The sequence below is a fragment of the Natator depressus genome, chromosome 3 (genome assembly GCF_965152275.1).
Source record: "Natator depressus isolate rNatDep1 chromosome 3, rNatDep2.hap1, whole genome shotgun sequence".
Taxonomy (NCBI): domain Eukaryota; kingdom Metazoa; phylum Chordata; order Testudines; family Cheloniidae; genus Natator; species Natator depressus.
In genome coordinates, this window is record NC_134236.1 from 146,870,144 (window position 1) to 146,886,531 (window position 16,388).

The 16,388-nt window shown below is 42.1% G+C and overlaps 3 protein-coding genes across 11 annotated transcripts in view; 1 reads left to right on the forward strand and 2 right to left on the reverse strand.

Annotated features, from left to right (window-relative positions):
• The window catches only part of HEATR5B (HEAT repeat containing 5B), a 95,750-nt gene extending 94,689 nt beyond the window's left edge, over nucleotides 1–1,061 (reverse strand). For 2 of the 3 annotated variants that reach the window (XM_074948999.1, XM_074948998.1), the window contains exon 1: nucleotides 953–1,037. The gene's annotated coding sequence lies outside the window, so the exon portion shown is untranslated. Of the gene's footprint in view, nucleotides 1–952 lie in introns of all 3 variants that reach the window. The other variant, XM_074949000.1, reaches the window with a different exon arrangement.
• Nucleotides 970–11,097, forward strand: GPATCH11 (G-patch domain containing 11). 3 transcript variants are annotated; one of them, XM_074949006.1, is made up of 9 exons: nucleotides 970–1,116; nucleotides 2,931–3,014; nucleotides 4,903–5,129; nucleotides 6,085–6,126; nucleotides 6,207–6,327; nucleotides 6,948–7,038; nucleotides 8,875–8,979; nucleotides 9,742–9,823; nucleotides 10,009–10,320. In XM_074949006.1, the coding sequence occupies exons 2-9, from the start codon at nucleotides 2,965–2,967 to the stop codon at nucleotides 10,083–10,085; spliced, it is 795 nt and encodes a 264-aa protein (XP_074805107.1). In that variant the 5' UTR covers nucleotides 970–1,116; nucleotides 2,931–2,964; the 3' UTR covers nucleotides 10,086–10,320. The 3 variants fall into 3 exon arrangements, with proteins under 3 accessions (XP_074805107.1, XP_074805109.1, XP_074805108.1); XM_074949008.1 differs by lacking the exon at nucleotides 10,009–10,320 and adding an exon at nucleotides 10,327–11,097 and having other exon boundaries at nucleotides 971–1,116; XM_074949007.1 differs by lacking the exon at nucleotides 970–1,116 and adding an exon at nucleotides 1,581–1,728.
• Nucleotides 11,098–12,482: 1,385 nt separating this feature from the next.
• Nucleotides 12,483–16,388, reverse strand: part of EIF2AK2 (eukaryotic translation initiation factor 2 alpha kinase 2) — a 43,749-nt gene continuing 39,843 nt past the window's right edge. For 2 of the 5 annotated variants that reach the window (XM_074949005.1, XM_074949004.1), the window contains exon 16: nucleotides 12,483–16,296. In XM_074949005.1, coding sequence (XP_074805106.1) covers nucleotides 16,171–16,296 — 126 coding nt within the window. In that variant the 3' untranslated portion in view covers nucleotides 12,483–16,170. The remainder of the gene's footprint in view (nucleotides 16,297–16,388) is intronic. The other 3 variants (XM_074949003.1, XM_074949002.1, XM_074949001.1) reach the window with 3 other exon arrangements.

Here is a 16,388-nt window from a genome sequence, read left to right on the forward strand (position 1 = left end):
ACAGGCTAAGAAAATGATCTTTGCAGCAGCATTCTGAATGGATATGCATTATTTGAGAGCAGTATATAGTTGAAAGAGGGAACGTTGTCTGGTAGTTTTAGAACAGCAGAGAGGGGGAAAGGACATCCAAATTCTATTCCCAGCTCTGCCACTAACTTGTTGAGTGATCCTTGAACAAGTCACTCACTCTACTTATGCCTTGGGTTCCCCATCTGTAAAATAAGCATTATACTTCTTTACAGGGGTGATATGAGGATAAATTCATTAACATTTGGACCCTCAGATACTACAGAGATAGGGGCCATGGAAACACCCAGGAATAAATCTTATTTATTATTATTTAGTCCCAACGTGGTGCTCCATACCATTCAATATATAAACATATATCCCCTGCCCTTATTAATACAGGTGGTCAGTTCACTCAACACACCAATTGTTGCTTATGGAGTGGTATGATGCAGCAGCCTTCATCCTGAATATGGAGGTACAAGCCCTGGAAACCACAAATCCTAGGATACAACACACACAGGCCACAAAACACTGCTGTGGAGCCATGCTACCCTCCAGGTCCGTCACCCCAGCCCCATGGCACCATATGCCACCTCGGCAGGGCCACTCCACCCATTGGGAACCGCCAGCTCCGGTGTTGCCAGGTCTGGTGAGTTTCCTCGCCAGCCGCTGCTGGAGCCCTGCCACCAGGCCGGGCTCTCGGCGAGCCCCGCACGCAGGGCCAGGCTCGCAAACGCGCCCCGCATCCGTCACTGGCACCGGCCAGGCCTGCCTCAGGCTCTCCGGGGCTCGGGGCAGGATTTCTGGCCGCCGGGGGTGGGCGGCTCCGCCCGCCACCCCCTTCCCGGCAGCGTCTTCCTGCCCCCGGGCCGCAGGCACCCACGGCCGCTTCCCCTCCGAGCAACTCCCCGGGTACCGCCGAGCCCCCCGGGCTCACACTCACCCGCCAGCGGCGGCCCCAGCAGAGCCCGACGGGCCCCTCTCAGCAGCGCACCGAGACTCCCCCCGGCGGCAGGAAGAGCCGGGTCGGGCGCAGGCGCAGCCCGGCACCCAGGAAGCGCCGGAGCAGAGAGTGCGCAGGACCGAGCCCCAGAGAGAGAGCGGGGGGTGAGAGGCCGCCCGGGGGGGCTGGGAGGTTTTGGGCTGGGGGTGTTGAGGGGTGGCTGGGGATGCTGGGAGGTTTGGGGGTGGGGTGGCTGGGGGTACTGAGGGGGGGTGGGAATGCTAGGAGGTTTTGGGGTGGGGTGGCTGGGGGTGCTGAGGGGTGGCGGGGGGGTGCTGGGAGGTTTTGGGGTGGGGTGGCTGGGGGTGCTGAGGGGTGGTTGGGGGTGCTGGGAGGTTTTGGGGTGGGGTGGCTGGGGGTGCTGAGGGGGGGAGTGGGAATGCTAGGAGGTTTTGGGATGGGGAGGCTGGGGGTGCTGAGGGGTGGCGGGGGGGTGCTGGGAGGTATTGGGGTGGGGTGGCTGGGGGTTTTGAGGGGGGGTGAGTGGGAATGCTAGGAGGTTTTGGGGTGGGGTGGCTGGAGATACTGGGAGGTTTTGGGGGTGGGGGCTGGTTTTGCAGGTAGTAATTGGGGCTTGTAAACTCTTAAGATATGAAGCAAAGCAGCAGTCCCTGAACATCTGACTGGCTTTATTTTTTACCTGATTTTCGGACTCTACGAGTTTTAACTTCCAGATCTTCACAGCTGGAATTCTGCAAAAATGTCTTGTGTTTGTGGTAAAAATGGAAAATGTTGACCTCATGCTTTAGCCCTCCTCCTCCCACCTCCTTCAAAAAATGTGTCTGTAATTTTACTTAGACAAGATAGGCAAGCTAATATCTTTTATTGCACCAACTTCTAATTTTAATTAAATTGTAATTTAATTTTACTTAAGTGACACTTTTTGTAAATTTTGATTTCAGTGGGACTGCTCAGGGTAGTAAGTTAAGCACCTGCCAAAGTATTTGCAGGATCAAGACCCTGTAAGAATACAAAAATATATTTAATTTATGAAGGAAATTTTCTAGGGAATTCAAGATTAAGATGGATGGATATTCCTTTTTATTTTATAGCATATGCTTCAATAAAAAAACATCCATTTGTCTTGTGAGCTTGAATGGTTTAAAGAAATGTTGAGATTAGAAAATGTAGGCGTAACTGCCAGGTTAGATGATCTACCAAATGGGTCATCTCCATGGTGATGGTGCAGAAAGTTCAAGATAGTTTTGCCTAAATTCACAAAATCCGAACAAAGTGAGAACATTAACGGGAGCCTAAACTTGATTAAATAGTGAATTGTCTGATGCCTAGTTTTTCAGTGCTTTGGATGCCAATCCTGGCAGAAAAAATGTGGACAAAGAAATTGTAATGCTCTGATGATGTTTAAAACCTCACAAAAGATACAGATTCACCCATTTGTCCTGTGGTATTTATTTAGCCCAAGAAGTATTTAAAATTAAAGAGGAGAAGAGCTTTTTGAATTGTAGACAATTTGGGCAACCACGGAAGAAAATTATGCCAAAAATACCAAGTGTGGATATTGAGGAAAAAGAGGGTCAAGTTTAATCTAGACAAGTGCATTATCAGAGCAACTGACATAGTAGTCTTTTTTTTTTCCTAGCTGAGGGTATGAAGTGTAACCCTGCTAAAGTAACAATAGTCCCCAAGGTGAGGCTGCCATAGAACTATACTGAGCAAGAGACGAGATCAAGGATGATAACTGAAACATTCATTTCTACCCCTAGTAATTCCCAAAATATCAAATGATAAAACTACTGTCAGTCCCTCAGTCTAGTAGTGTTTTTTGGCACTTGTCCAATACTGAATATAGCAAACCTGAACCAGTGAATTTATCTCAGCCCGAAAACAGTCTTCTTATTTCAATTCCATTCATTTTAAAAAGGTAAAATGTGCAATAAAATATCTTCATTCGTTATAGGTAAGAGGATCTGAACAGGGTACACATATTAAACATGGAAGAAGAAGACGACGACTATATGTCTGATTCTTTTATTAACGTGCAGTAAGTAGCTTGCCTAAGTAGATCATACACATCTACATCCAGTAACAATACTGATCATTTTGGGGATTTACTCACTGAGTTTTTCCCTAGTGTTTATGAAGAGCCTGTCATCCCTGAATCAACCATTCTGTCAATTTCCAGGTATCTCATTAAGGGCCAAATCCTCTTTTCATTCTCACCCAAGTCACTGGGAGATTTCAATGGGATGATTCAAATGAGTAAAGCAAGCAGTATTTTGGCCAAATTGAAAATTTAGGCCTAATTTTTCAAAAGTGGCTATTGATATTGGATGCCGCCATTTAAATATTGGTTGCCATCTTAAAGGGCCTGGTTTTCAGAGACTGGTTGCTCAGTACCTTCTGAAAATCAGGAGGACCCTTTAAGGTGTCTCAGGTTGGGCACCAAAAATTCAAGGCACCTCAGATCACTAATTACTTCAAAAAAATTGGGCCTCTCCCCCTCTGTACTTTTTTTTTTTTTTTTTTTTTTTTTTTTTGCATTTACTATGCCTCTCCTCCAAAATATAAATTATTTGTATGTGGCTAAGGTGAAAAGTTGAGGAGCACTATATTCCTTACAAGTCTTCACCAGTTCTGTTGTAGAGACATATGTCCAGGTGGAAATGGAAATGAGGCAAGATTAGCTGCCAATGAAACTCTTCTGGTAACTGCCATTTCTCAGCATCAACAGAGTATCCTGAGATCCTAAACAAGAAAGAATTCATCTGAGCTGTATAGTAGTCTAGCAGGCAGGATAAATAACTCTTTCAAAGGATTCTTTCCTTAAGAGCTAATCTTTTAAACTGGTTAGTTATTGTACAGGCAAGAGCATTTCTGTAAGATGCAACCAAACACTTGCATTGAGCTGTATGGGATCCCCTTTGATATGTCAGTTGCATTGCAGAGAAGAGAATGGGAAAAGATAAGTTCTGTAGGGATGGGAGAGCATCCAGATGGAAACACCATTTTGACTGTGTGTTAAAAGTTTACACATAGTCTCTATTTGCAGTTATATTACAGAATAGGTAATACAATTATTGTCATTCTTAAAAGCCATTTAAAGGTTTACTCAAGTGAAGCATGTGTGTTTGCAAGATGTGGTAAAGCTACAAGAATTAGTAGGAGGGATTAAGCAACAAGTAGTGTAGCTGAAACTACTTTTAACCTTTTTTTAGTATAATTGAGTAGGTTTCAGGTTCTCCATTAAATGTCTGACCTTCAGCTGTAGGGAGATTGTTATAGAGGAAATATTTTAATTTCTTTTTTAAGGAAGTTTAATGCACATTATAGTTGACATTTTAGTCATACATCAGAAAAATCAAAGTTATGTTTTCCATGGATTATGAGCAGCCACCATTTTAGAACAAAGTTATTTCTGAGTTTTCAGAGTGAAAAAAATTACAGTAATATTGACCTATTTTCTTAAGGTTTTCACACATTTATAGTTCAAACAGCACAATCAATTCTATTCAAATTCCTATCACAAACAGATAGTATGAATTAGAAGTTTTGGCCCAAAAGATAATTTTTGAGTCCATTACAAGCAAATGAAAAATAGGGTATTAGAATGGAAGTGCAGTGATTCAAAGATATGGAGAAATCAGAGCTTAAGATTTTCAATTTAGGCCTCCCCAGTCTTAAAGTCACTCCCCATTCTCAAGTGGTAGCTATATATTTTCTCTGGAGTTTGGACCTTGACAAAAATAAATTTGATGACGAAATTTGGACCTTGACAAAAAATAATTGATTACCCCTGCACTAGAGGTTGCTTATCCAAAGCTGATTCTATGTCCTCGCCATTTCATTGTAATGGATTATGCTGCCATTAAACATTTATTGCCTCTTAATAAAAAAAAAAAGACAATATTAATACTTATTTTTTCCCTTAGACAGGATGTCAGGCCAGGATTGCCAATGGTGAGGCATGTGAAAGAAGCTATTCAAAAAGAAGAAAAGCAGAGAGAAGCTAACCAGAAAAATAGACAAAAGAGCCTAAAAGAAGAGGAAAGAGAGAGACGTGACACTGTGTTGAAAAGTGCTTTAGGAAATGAAAACAAAGGCTTTGCTTTGCTCCAAAAGATGGGGTACAAAAGTGGGCAGGCCCTTGGCAAGAGTGGTAAGTTTGTTAACTTCTAAGAATTTAGATGTATGCCCATTTTTCAAAATGTGGGTTTAAAAGGGTACCGGTTACTAATACCGTTCCACCTATCTCTCGATGAATTAAATGAATACCTCTTTAAGAACTCCTGTCTGTTAGCATAGTTCTTAACTGCCACCTTGGCACAGCAGAAGAAAGCACAGAAGGTGAGAGCAAGCCCTTAAAATCTCTGAAATAAAAAGGGTGAGGGATATGGGGGAATTGGAGGAGAAAGAAACAGTACTGCTACTAACTAAATGGTATTTCAGATGTGGATGATAGTTTACAAGAATCTTACTATCTGTAGCAGGGCATAGCCTTTTGATTTTGGTGTTCCTTCCAGGCAAGTAACTTTTAATATTAAAGAACCTATTTCCAATCGGCACAAATTTACAGCTTGATTCTGGAAAGGGATCTGTGCACATAGACACTAAGTCCTTCTACACAGAGCCCTAGTGAAGCAAAAATATCATCTGGGATCTATCCAGAGTAAATCACTAGGGGATGAATAAATGTTGCACTCTATGAGTGAATAGTGAGGGCATACTGACGCTTAGTTAGTGAATGTTTGTAAAGTGTCTGAAGATTCTCATATGAAAGATGCTACAGAAGGGTGCAGTGTATTATTAATGATTATTATTAGTTACTAATATGTTATGCCTATCAAATTAAGCCATCCTTCTTTGGTGCGTAGGGCAGCAGCCTGAATGAAGCACATAGCAACATTACAATTCAACAGAGAAAATAAGGAATGCCTGATCCGCCAGTCCATTGTCAGTGCACCGTGATGCTTGATTTATCCATCTGTTAAAAAAAAAAATTACCATAAAAACCAATTGTTCAGTGGCAAAATCTTATGTTTACTTGGATCGACTGTGTTTATGATTTGGGGAGAGACCTGACTTCATAAGCTGTCTGCCCTTTTTTCCTACAGGAGAAGGCATTGTTGAGCCTATTCCTCTGAACATTAAAACAGGTGTGTAATATTTACCTCTTATAATTAGTTGGAGTTCACAGTCTCTCAGCTGCTCACAACAGTGTTTTGAACTTAAACAGGCAGAGGTGGGCTTGGTCATGAAGAATTACAAAAGCGGAAAGCAGAAGAAAGGCTAGAAAACTACAGAAAAAAGATTCATATGAAAAAACAAGCAGATGAAGAGGCTGCAGATCAGTTTAGGTAAAATGATTTATTTTCATGTTATTGTAAACATTTTCAGGTAATATAAAAAAGGATCCGGGTTTCACACTTATCTTAAAGTGGTACTGGCTGCCTCAGGTTTGACTATCATCAAAATGTCTTATCAATTCTGAATAACATTTGTGTGATGAGTGGGCCCTGAGGAGAGTAATTACCAATTATTTTAAAAGAAAAAATGGTTTGACACAAGAAAACAAAAATACATAAATTCCCTCTGCTGTGCCCCTTAATTACTATGAACATTAGCAATGCTCGGGGACAGACAAAATAATGTATATATTGCCATTTGTTAGAGGGTGCAATTTAAACCAGAAATCTGTTTTAAAAACTATTTAAATGTAGCCTCCTCAAGGAAGACACATATGTACATATAACGTTACAATTATGTTCTTAAGCTTCAGCATGGTCCTGTTTAGGATGGCCTTCTCTGATCCTATCAGAGAACTGTATGCTTGTACAAAGGAGCAGAGTTACAAATGTTGTGGGGAACTATGGTGTGTCCAAAATCTCAACTCTTTATGTTACAATAAGTTCTTGCCTATAATATGTGAATTTGTTATCTGCCTGTTGATTGTAGCTAGCTACTTTTTTATTGACAGAATGAGATTCAAAAGCAAACAAGAAGAACGTAAGGTAGAAGGGGACCTTAGAAAAAGCCAGCGGGCCTGTCAGCAATTAGACATACAAAAGGTAAGGCTAATACGCTGCTTTGGGGTGGAAGGATGGTTTATAGTTTAGAGCTGGCTACAAATTCTTCAGTCTTCATGTACAACAATATTATTTCACTTCTTAACAGTTTTGTATAATATGGGGTGTTATTGGACTGAAGTGGCAATGCTTCTCTCCCTGAGATGCCCTGTGTTACCCGGGGACCTCCTGGTGCCAACTGGCAGAGGGCACAGGGTGCATAAGGGTTACAGGGATCCCATGGGTCTAGTATCTACATCCTAGTTCACCAAAGGATGTAATGTAAGGTGTCTGCTGAAAGCTTGTGTCACACTGGTCATCATGATCATTATGAAATTTATTGATGGATAATATGTAAGGAGTTACGTGTGTGTGTGTGTGTGTATATACACACACACACAGAAAATGATGTTCTTACGGTGTGTATATATACACACACACACACACACACACACACACTGAAAATGATGTTCTTACTGGCTATACGCAGATTGAGTGATGTATACTTCACAATGAATGAAAATTTCACAATGATAGGCTGACTGCCTATCTACAGTCTGAAAAAAATACTAATCAAGTGATTGCAAAGTCTCCAGGGGGAGATTCTAGACTGGAAAAAAACAAGGTCTGGGGGATTACCCTTTTTACAAGTAAAGACAGTGGATTGGTGGAACTATATCTGGGGGTGCAGAGGTAACCCAATTATCCTTCATCTAAGAAGTAAGTTGACCATGTGTTTGCCTTATGAAAAAAGGATCACAGCCAGGCTTTGCTGAAAAACACTGGGAAGACTTTGGGGTGAGCTAAACTTAATTAAAGAAGGGCGTGTCTTGTTAATTAAGTTTAGGCTCTGGTACCTCTGTTATGATTTTATTTTATATGTAACCCTTTGTTTCCAATATTTCTGCATGCTATCATTTGAATCTTTGTTAAATAAACTTATATTTTCTCTGTAAACAAATCTAAGTGTTGTATCTTAAGCAGTGCTGTGATCTAAAGTATAACTGGCAAGCAGGGGTGGACTGTTCCTTTGGGAGCAGAGGATCTGGGAATTATGTGAATGTCCAGTGGAACAGATGCTGGACACACCGAGCGTATCCTCAGAGGGCTTAGGAGTTGGTGTGTGCCTATTGCCAACTTGCTAGTAGCCATCCTGGGGGAATGCTGCACTGCGAGAGCCTGTGTCCCATGGTCCAATAGAGCTTATATGCGACAGAAGTTACATCCTTGGGCTTAGAGACAAGAAATATGTTCCACGTGAATTCATTTTGGTGTGTAAGCTTTTTAAGGACACTTCAGACATCAGCTAGAAGGCCTCTTCCACCTTACTAACCATTTACTATTTATATGTCTCGTGGTAGCTTGTGTCAGGCTTCTCAGTCTGGCTCAGAGGAGGCTGCTCACTTGCCATCCTAGGTGAGGGAGGAGCTTCACAATGATGGGCATGTGCAGACTCAGGATTTTGAACTGTAAAGTCATAAAAAGAGCCTTCTGAAAGTGGACATGGGCAATAAAGAGAACCAGTGACAAAAGAAACAAGAATAGTTTGCTGTGCAGTCTTGAACTTTACCAGCATATCTGGCACAAAAGTTTATTTTAATAAAAACTTTAAATTTGTTTTTAAAAAGCAACAAACCCACAAATAACCCTTGCTGTGGTCCATTGTGATCTAAATTCGATCGGTTCTATTCTTGAAGCTTCAGTGTCTCAAGATCATACTTTATAACAAAGTTTTATAAAGTGATACTTGTCCCATTATAAACTGCGTTCATCAGGCATCTGCTGGAGAAACCTATAGCGACAGAGAGAACTTTGCTTGTAATTTTTTTTATTTTTAAGGATATTAAAGTTCCCAAGGAGATTTGGTACTGGACAGAACCTGACCAAGAAGAAAAAGATCAAGAGGAGGAAGAAAAGGATGAATACAAAGGTTCAGACTTAAGTGTGAGTGCTGAAACAGAAGTTAGTATGAAGTGGTCTTTATTTGTAAAACATGTATGTGTGTATCAAAGTTCTAATAAGTGGTCTCTCTTTCTGCCTTGCAAAGTGATTTTGCAATAATATTAGGTGGAGTAGTATAAAGCATGATTATACTGATTTGGAGTAAAAGAGCACAATTAAATAACACTACCTCACCTTTGGGCCAAAATTTTCAAAAGAGAGTAGTGATTTTGGGTGTCTTATTTTTAGGTGCCCAATTTGACACTTGATGGATCTAGTTTTCAGAAGATGCTGAGTAATTGCATCTAAAAATCAGGGCCCTCAAAACAGTCAGTTTTGAAAATTATGTCCTTTATGCCCAAGAACCCACCAGTGGTGTTATTCTAATGAGCTCAGTCTGTGGCGGAGGTGGGGGATAAAAAGAATCCTATCAGGAACATCATTCAATTGAAGTAAGATATTTTTAGTTGTTTAGTAGGTGAAAATAAAGAACAGCCAACATCCTTTAACCAGCTAGTTCTCCACAGATCATCGGTGCACCACAAGCCACAATTTGGAGACTTGGGCTCTAGTATCAGTTACAGTGTACTAAGGTTTCCATGTTTTTGATTGCAGTATTGTGTGATCTTTTCTTAGCGAGCCCTTTTGAGCCACAGAACTATTGATTAGCAGGGAAGACAGTGCACCCCAGGGGCTCATCCAGGACTGTGATTGTGATTCCTTCTCAAAGCTATAAAATATATTTCTCTGTATGTATATATACAGGTAATAGAGAAGTTACAAATCCTGACTGCCTATTTAAGAGAAGAGCATCTTTATTGTATCTGGTGTGGAACAGCCTATGAGGGTAAGAGTTAAATCCATCTTGGATATAATTTTCCTTTGGTTATGTATTTGGAGGCGTATCCTGCAATTCTTATTTATTCATTCTTTACCCCAGCAAAACTCCCATGGAGGCCAGTGCCACTAATGATATCCTTGAAAGTAACTTTTGTATATATTGGTTGAATTCAGTCATTTCTCTTCTCTTAGGTTCCAGGACTAGTGAATGGTCAATAATGGGCTCTGAATCAATATTGTGTGGCCAAATTGGTAACATTCTCCTCTGAGACATCCCTCATCAGTCCCACCTGAGCATCACTCTTCTATTTTATAAGTTTATAAGAACGTCAATCTACAACCCCATTTGGAATTAACTTAATCTGTTTGTATTGTTTCTCCAGCGTTAGATTAGCACATCACTTTTCTTCTGACTCCCCACCCCTCTCTTATTTTAAATAAGATTTGGAAGATTATAGATCTTTTCTTCACATACCTGAAATATTAACCTTATTTTCCTTTATACTGTAGAGGCTGCAGATTTATCTTCAAACTGCCCTGGAGATAGTTCAGCAGATCATGACTAAAATCTTTATAATAAAAGGAACGCTGGAAAAATATTGTTGATTCACAGCAGTATTTTAAAATATCTCCATGGGACATCAAGAATTCACACAAGTACGCAGGTGGAAAGACATATTGAAAGGTTCAGAGCACACACTTTTGAAAGCACAGAAGCATTTGTAGATTTTGGATTTTTTTTAAAGTGAAGCTAGTCATTGAACTCACTATTTAATAGGAATTACAAATTTACATATGTACTTAATGCAAAATAATTTAGGTTGAGGCAGGAGTTTTGCAGGTTTCTACCAAACTAAAAACTAGTTGGTACTATCTCTGCAATTCCAGTCTTGCACCTCAGAGGACAGGCAGCTAACTGCACCAAATTGTTATAGTTTATTATTTCTGTACGCCTCCAGTTAGAGGTACCTAGGTTCAGACTGCTAAATTTGTGTGTGTGTGAGATTGTGAACGGATGGAGATTTGAAATGGACAGTACTTGACTTTGTAACCAACATTTTAAAGGCTTCCTTGGGGAAATAAACACTGCCCTTCGTTTCCCACATAACATAAAGCATGGAATAGAAGATAATCAGTTGACAGTGAATATTGGTTAAGTCTTTATAGTATACAGTGTTAGACAAGTTATTTAATATGCGTCCTCCATGAGGATGTCTGATTTGAATCTTAAGTTTATTTTTTGTCAACATAATCAGCCAGACGTGAATGCTGATGGTTGAAAATGGTCTGACTTTGTATCAATCACTATTGCTTAATGTAAATGTGGATGTTTGTATAGAAACTCTAAATTTCATCAATTTAGTGGGTATTTTTAAAGTGTTTTGGTCATAATTAAACAGCTTTTTGTAACTATCTTTTTGTCCAACTTGGTTCCATTCAGTCAATACCTACTGAACAGTGGCAGCATTGTCCATGAGCAGCAACTGCTAGTGGAAGTAAATCCATAATGATGACAGAAAAAGGAGCTGAACTAGAAGAATTAGCTTTTACTGTAAGGCAGGCAGCAGCTTGTGTTAGACACATCATAGAGTTGGACTGAGACAACCACCTAAACATCAGTTGTGGTGAACAGAGACTTTACTGTTGTAAATCTTGAAGTTTAATGGGCAAGTGGCAGAGGACCTCTTAGTTATTACATGCCAGTAAGATGTTGTAACAGGGCACATTCACGTCTCACAAGCACCCCCTTGGCTGAGTGCATGTGCCTGCACTCTCTCTGTTTGTGGTAGGTCTGCGGTGACTGAGCCCTCCGGCCAACTCTCATGTGTCTGAATGTATAGGCAAACAAACCCCCTCCAGAAAAAACAGTCCAAGAGGGGTCTATATCTCTTTAGCCCTCCCTGGGCTCGGCTCACAATCAATCCAGTAGTCCCCCAACCCTGGTATGGGGGATTTTTCCCTGAAGACTCTTCACCCTCATAGGGCCTTTCTGACCACAGCTCTCCAGCTAGGCTACTGCAGTTCAGTTCCCGCTCTGGGGTGCTTCAACATCCAGGCCACTTTGCCCAGTGGCTAATGAGGGGGGAGGGACCCAGGCCAACCCACTACTCTGGGTCCCAGCCCAGGGACCCTATTGAGAGCAGCCATCCACTGTGTCCCTCATCTAAGTCGGGCCACTGCTCTAATTCCCTGGTCCGCTTCCCCTTGGCCCCATGCCATCTTCACCCTTCTCACTCTCCCCGGCTTGTGGCAGCACTGCCCTGTCCCAGATCCTGCAGCTCCCTCAGCCAGTTACACACCATCCACGCTCCTCCAGCTCCAGCAAGGGACTGAACTTACTCTGGCCCTGCAGCTCCATCTTATCGGACCTGCTGGGTCCTGATTGGCTGTGTCGCATACAGCCACTCTAGGCAGCTCGGAGGATCCTTTCCACTGCCCTTTTCTGGGACGGGGTGTGGCAGGGCCACAAGACCTTCAGCAGATGGCCTCAGAAGGTCTGGTATACCCTGTCACAGATGAATATTACAGAACTTTCCCTGAGAGGAAAGGAAATCCAATTAGGTGGCTTTTCTCTGGGCTAGGACTCACTGGCATCTTGAGTCATTAGGAAAGAGGAATTTGTCCAAAAGAGGAAGATTTCAAACATTTGTTTTAATGGGGAAGCAGCAAACACTTACATTCACCTCAAAACAACTGAGCAAAGCTTACATGTATTCTCATTTGTTACAGAAGAATGCACCACAAGTTTAGAATTTATATAAAATTGAACACTGGATAGCAGGCCAGCACCAAAATTTCCCTACTTCAGAGAGCACAGACTTAAGAACACATCTGCTATCCTGCAGTGGCTGGGGTTTTTTTTCAGGCATACTATTCATTCTAATACTTGATCAGTATAAGAACAAAAATTGTGAATTTATCCACTGTTTCTAAGAATCAAAATAGTACTTTATCTACAAACCTAACATTGTAAATTTGGGCCCTGTTTTTGCAATGAGGTCTGTAGGTGGACCAATGGGTTCCTACAGAGGCACAAGGATAGCAGCAGGCAGATCTCTGCTCACTGCAAGACTGGGGCCTTAATTTCCACGAACAGCTTTTAAAGAATGATTATGTTACCCTTTGGCACTGACATGTTGCTATGATGAAAGCGTTAAAAATGCCTGTAACAACCTGATTCCTACCTCCAACTACTCTTTATAAGCACAGCCAGGGCTTTACTATTAAAACATGCCCACCAAAAATCTAAAGTGCTTGAACTATGCAACCCAATGTTAAAGACCCAACTGAACTCCTTGATCTTATAGGACAGGGTTGGTATCCTGGGGGAAGAGAGAAAAAGATTGGGAGTGCAGGGAGGGGATGGTATTTACTGGGCTCACTCTCCCTCTCCACAACTTATTGGAGATTGTTTCCTTAATCTGAAGGTCCCTTGGCCTCTTACTGATAGCACTCTCCCTTCCCTCCACAACCACTTTGTGGCACCTGCCTCACCACAACTCATCTCCATGCATAGGTGCTGGAACTTGGGAGTGCTGCAGCACGCCCTGGCTTGAAGTGGTTTCCATCATATCCAGAGTTTACAGTTTGGTTCAATAGCTCTCAAGAACCCCACTATACAAACTGTTCCTGCGTCCCTGTCTCCATGTGGTATATATAATTGGAGAGTGAGGTGGTGTCACAGACTCTTCTCCTGGGAAGTAGACAGAGATTGGAGACCACATAATTACTATGAGGCTGCTACTGAGGGAACATTGTAGAGCCCAAGCAATTGACACAGCTGACTTGGGCAGGATGTGGGTTTACATTTCAGAGACAAATCCCAATCTTCAAAAGACAAAAACCAGATCTTACATGTTAATTCAGTTTTCAAACTGTGGAGGTGTAGAGGAACATTTGGGAGAGGGGGAGAAGGCAAGTGGCGGGGCTTGAGGAGGAAGTACCACCTCTACCCCGACTCGCCTCCTTTTGTCTGGGTTTGGGGGGCATAACCAAAAATTGTAACTCAAAGGGAGGCTCAGCTCAAAAAGTTTGAAAACTGCTGTGTTGACTCATTGTGACACCTGGTTTCTATAAAGTGAATCGTTAAACTGAGCTTTAAATTCTCAAAGGGACACATTCTTTAAGAGCCTAAATATTTTTTAATTCTTCATTGTTTGAAACACCCTCATCGTATTAGCATTATTTATACAGCACCAGCAATTTGCTAATAATTTAACATTCAGGTATAAAGACAAAAAGCCCAAAAAGCTTGCAATCTTCAAATACGTATAACATTTCTAATGCTTTTTTACCAAATTTAATCGTTTTCCATTTGGCAAACATTAACTTGTCTGGTGTCTTTAAGTGAAGTGAAATTCATTATACTAATGTAATAAAAATCAACTTCAAAAGTGCTTTAACAGATATTTTGGTCCATGTGCCAGCAACAAGCATATTAGCTATTGCTAATTATATGTAGATACCAATCGGCCACTGAAGAGCACACAACACAGACCTCGTCTAGAAAAAACTCCAGCTATTTTCCCTCACTGTCAGACAGTAATAAAGACACATGAACCTTCTCTACACAAGAGGCTATATAGTCACAAAGGGGACTTGTAGGTGCCCTGCCTCTTAGTGGAATTCACAGTCCTGAGTTAGGCACAATGTACAATGCATGGGGAGAGTTAGAATGGGATTCACAAAAGCCAGCCCACTGAGCCTACCTAGCTTAGGTGGAAATGCTGTGGAGAGGGATATGGCCTATGCCAGGGATTCTCAACTTTTTTCTTTCTGACACCCCCACAACATGTTATAAAAACTCCACGGCCCACTTGTACCACAATAACTTGTTTTCTGCATATAAAAGCCAGAGCCAGCATTAGGGGATAGCAAGCAGGGCAGTTGCCTGGAGCCTCATACCACAAAGGTCCCTGCAGAGCTACATTGCTCAGGCTTCAGCTTCAGCCCCATGTTATGGGCTCTGAGCCCCAGGCTTCGGCCCCAGGCTTCAGCCCCATATGGTGGGGCTTCAGCTTTCTGCCCTGGGGCCCCAGCGAGTCTAACACTGGCCCTGCTTGGTGGACCTCCTGAAAGCTGTTTGTGGCCTCCCAGGGGCTTAAGGGAGTTGAATGCTTAAGTCCCAACTAGAGGGAGACACCTATCTCCACTTGGGATTCACACCTTTCTCCTGGACTTAGGCACCTAAGCCAGGTCAGTCATTTTTCATGAAAAACCACAAAGGAAGATCACCCCATAGCACAGCAGTTAGAGCCCTCACACAGGATGTAGGAGATCTGGGGTCAAATCTCTACACTGCCTGATGTGGAGAAGGGACTTGAACTTGGGTTTCCTACCGCCCAGGTGACTGATTTAACCACTAGAGTCACTCAAATTCTTTCTCTGGCCCCATGAATATTTCATTAGGTACTACAAAGTGGAGCGGCTTCAACAAGAGATTGAAACCAGTGGTTTGGATACTCTCCTGGGAGGTGGAAGGACCCAGCAGAGTAGAGATTTGACCCCAGGTTTCCCACATCCTGAGTGACCATGTCCAGCCACGAAAAGTTGGGAGCCTCTGGGACTTCACCAGTAGAAACTCAGTCACCTTGGGACTTTAGGGGCCTACAAGGTTAGATGGCAGCTGAGCAGTGATTTTGTGAGTACAAGTGGTGCCTAAATGTTGGACTTAGGTGCCTAACTGCTACACTAGGCACCCAAGTCCCTCTTGTGAACCTAGCCCTAGCACTCCCACCCATACAGCCAGAAGTGGCAATTTTTCCTAAAATTTCCTACTGTAAAAAAGCCACAATATTTCTAGGTGACATAAAAATAAATGGTTACTGCTGGGAGAGAGCAAAAGATTTAAAACAGCAGGCAGCAGCAAACTTAAGTATAAAAGGTCAAATCCTGCCTCCTTCATACTTATGGAAATAAGCACTGGACCTGCTGACGTTCTGTTGTACAGCAGGGGCAGACTGTAGACGGACCTCTCCACCCCATGAAGTACCATGGGGTAATACTGCACAGTGGTTCCCTCGTCAGCCAAGGATGAACATAATGATGGGTCCATGACTGCTGATCCACCTGTAAAACACGACACCCACCACCTGCCCAGAGGTGAGAAAGGGCGGGGGCACAAGGCTCCAGACTATGGGGTATAAAGCAGAAATTTATACTGATGCTCTGGATCACAAGAGGCTTTCATTCCCCCAATCCCTGCAGAGATCCCCATGTAAAGCCAGGTTTTGTGCAGGACAATAGGATTGAACCTAAGATTCCAAATATGTTTGTCACGTTTCAGCAATTTTAGGGGGGGGGGTCAAATTCTAGACCAAAACAGAGCTTATGTTGTTCCTTTAAACAGGGTGCCTAACACGTATGTATGTTCTTTGTATCTGGGTTCTTTTTAGCAACAAACTTCAAAAGCTCCAGTACACCAGATGCCGAAGGTCTCTTTGCAACATCTTTTGAGAGCAATTGCTCAATTACGTGTTTCTGTAAAAAAACAAACAAACAAAGGTACAGTATATATTAGAGGAAATAAAATACTGAACATGAATAATGAGGAAATAGATGAAATAATGTGT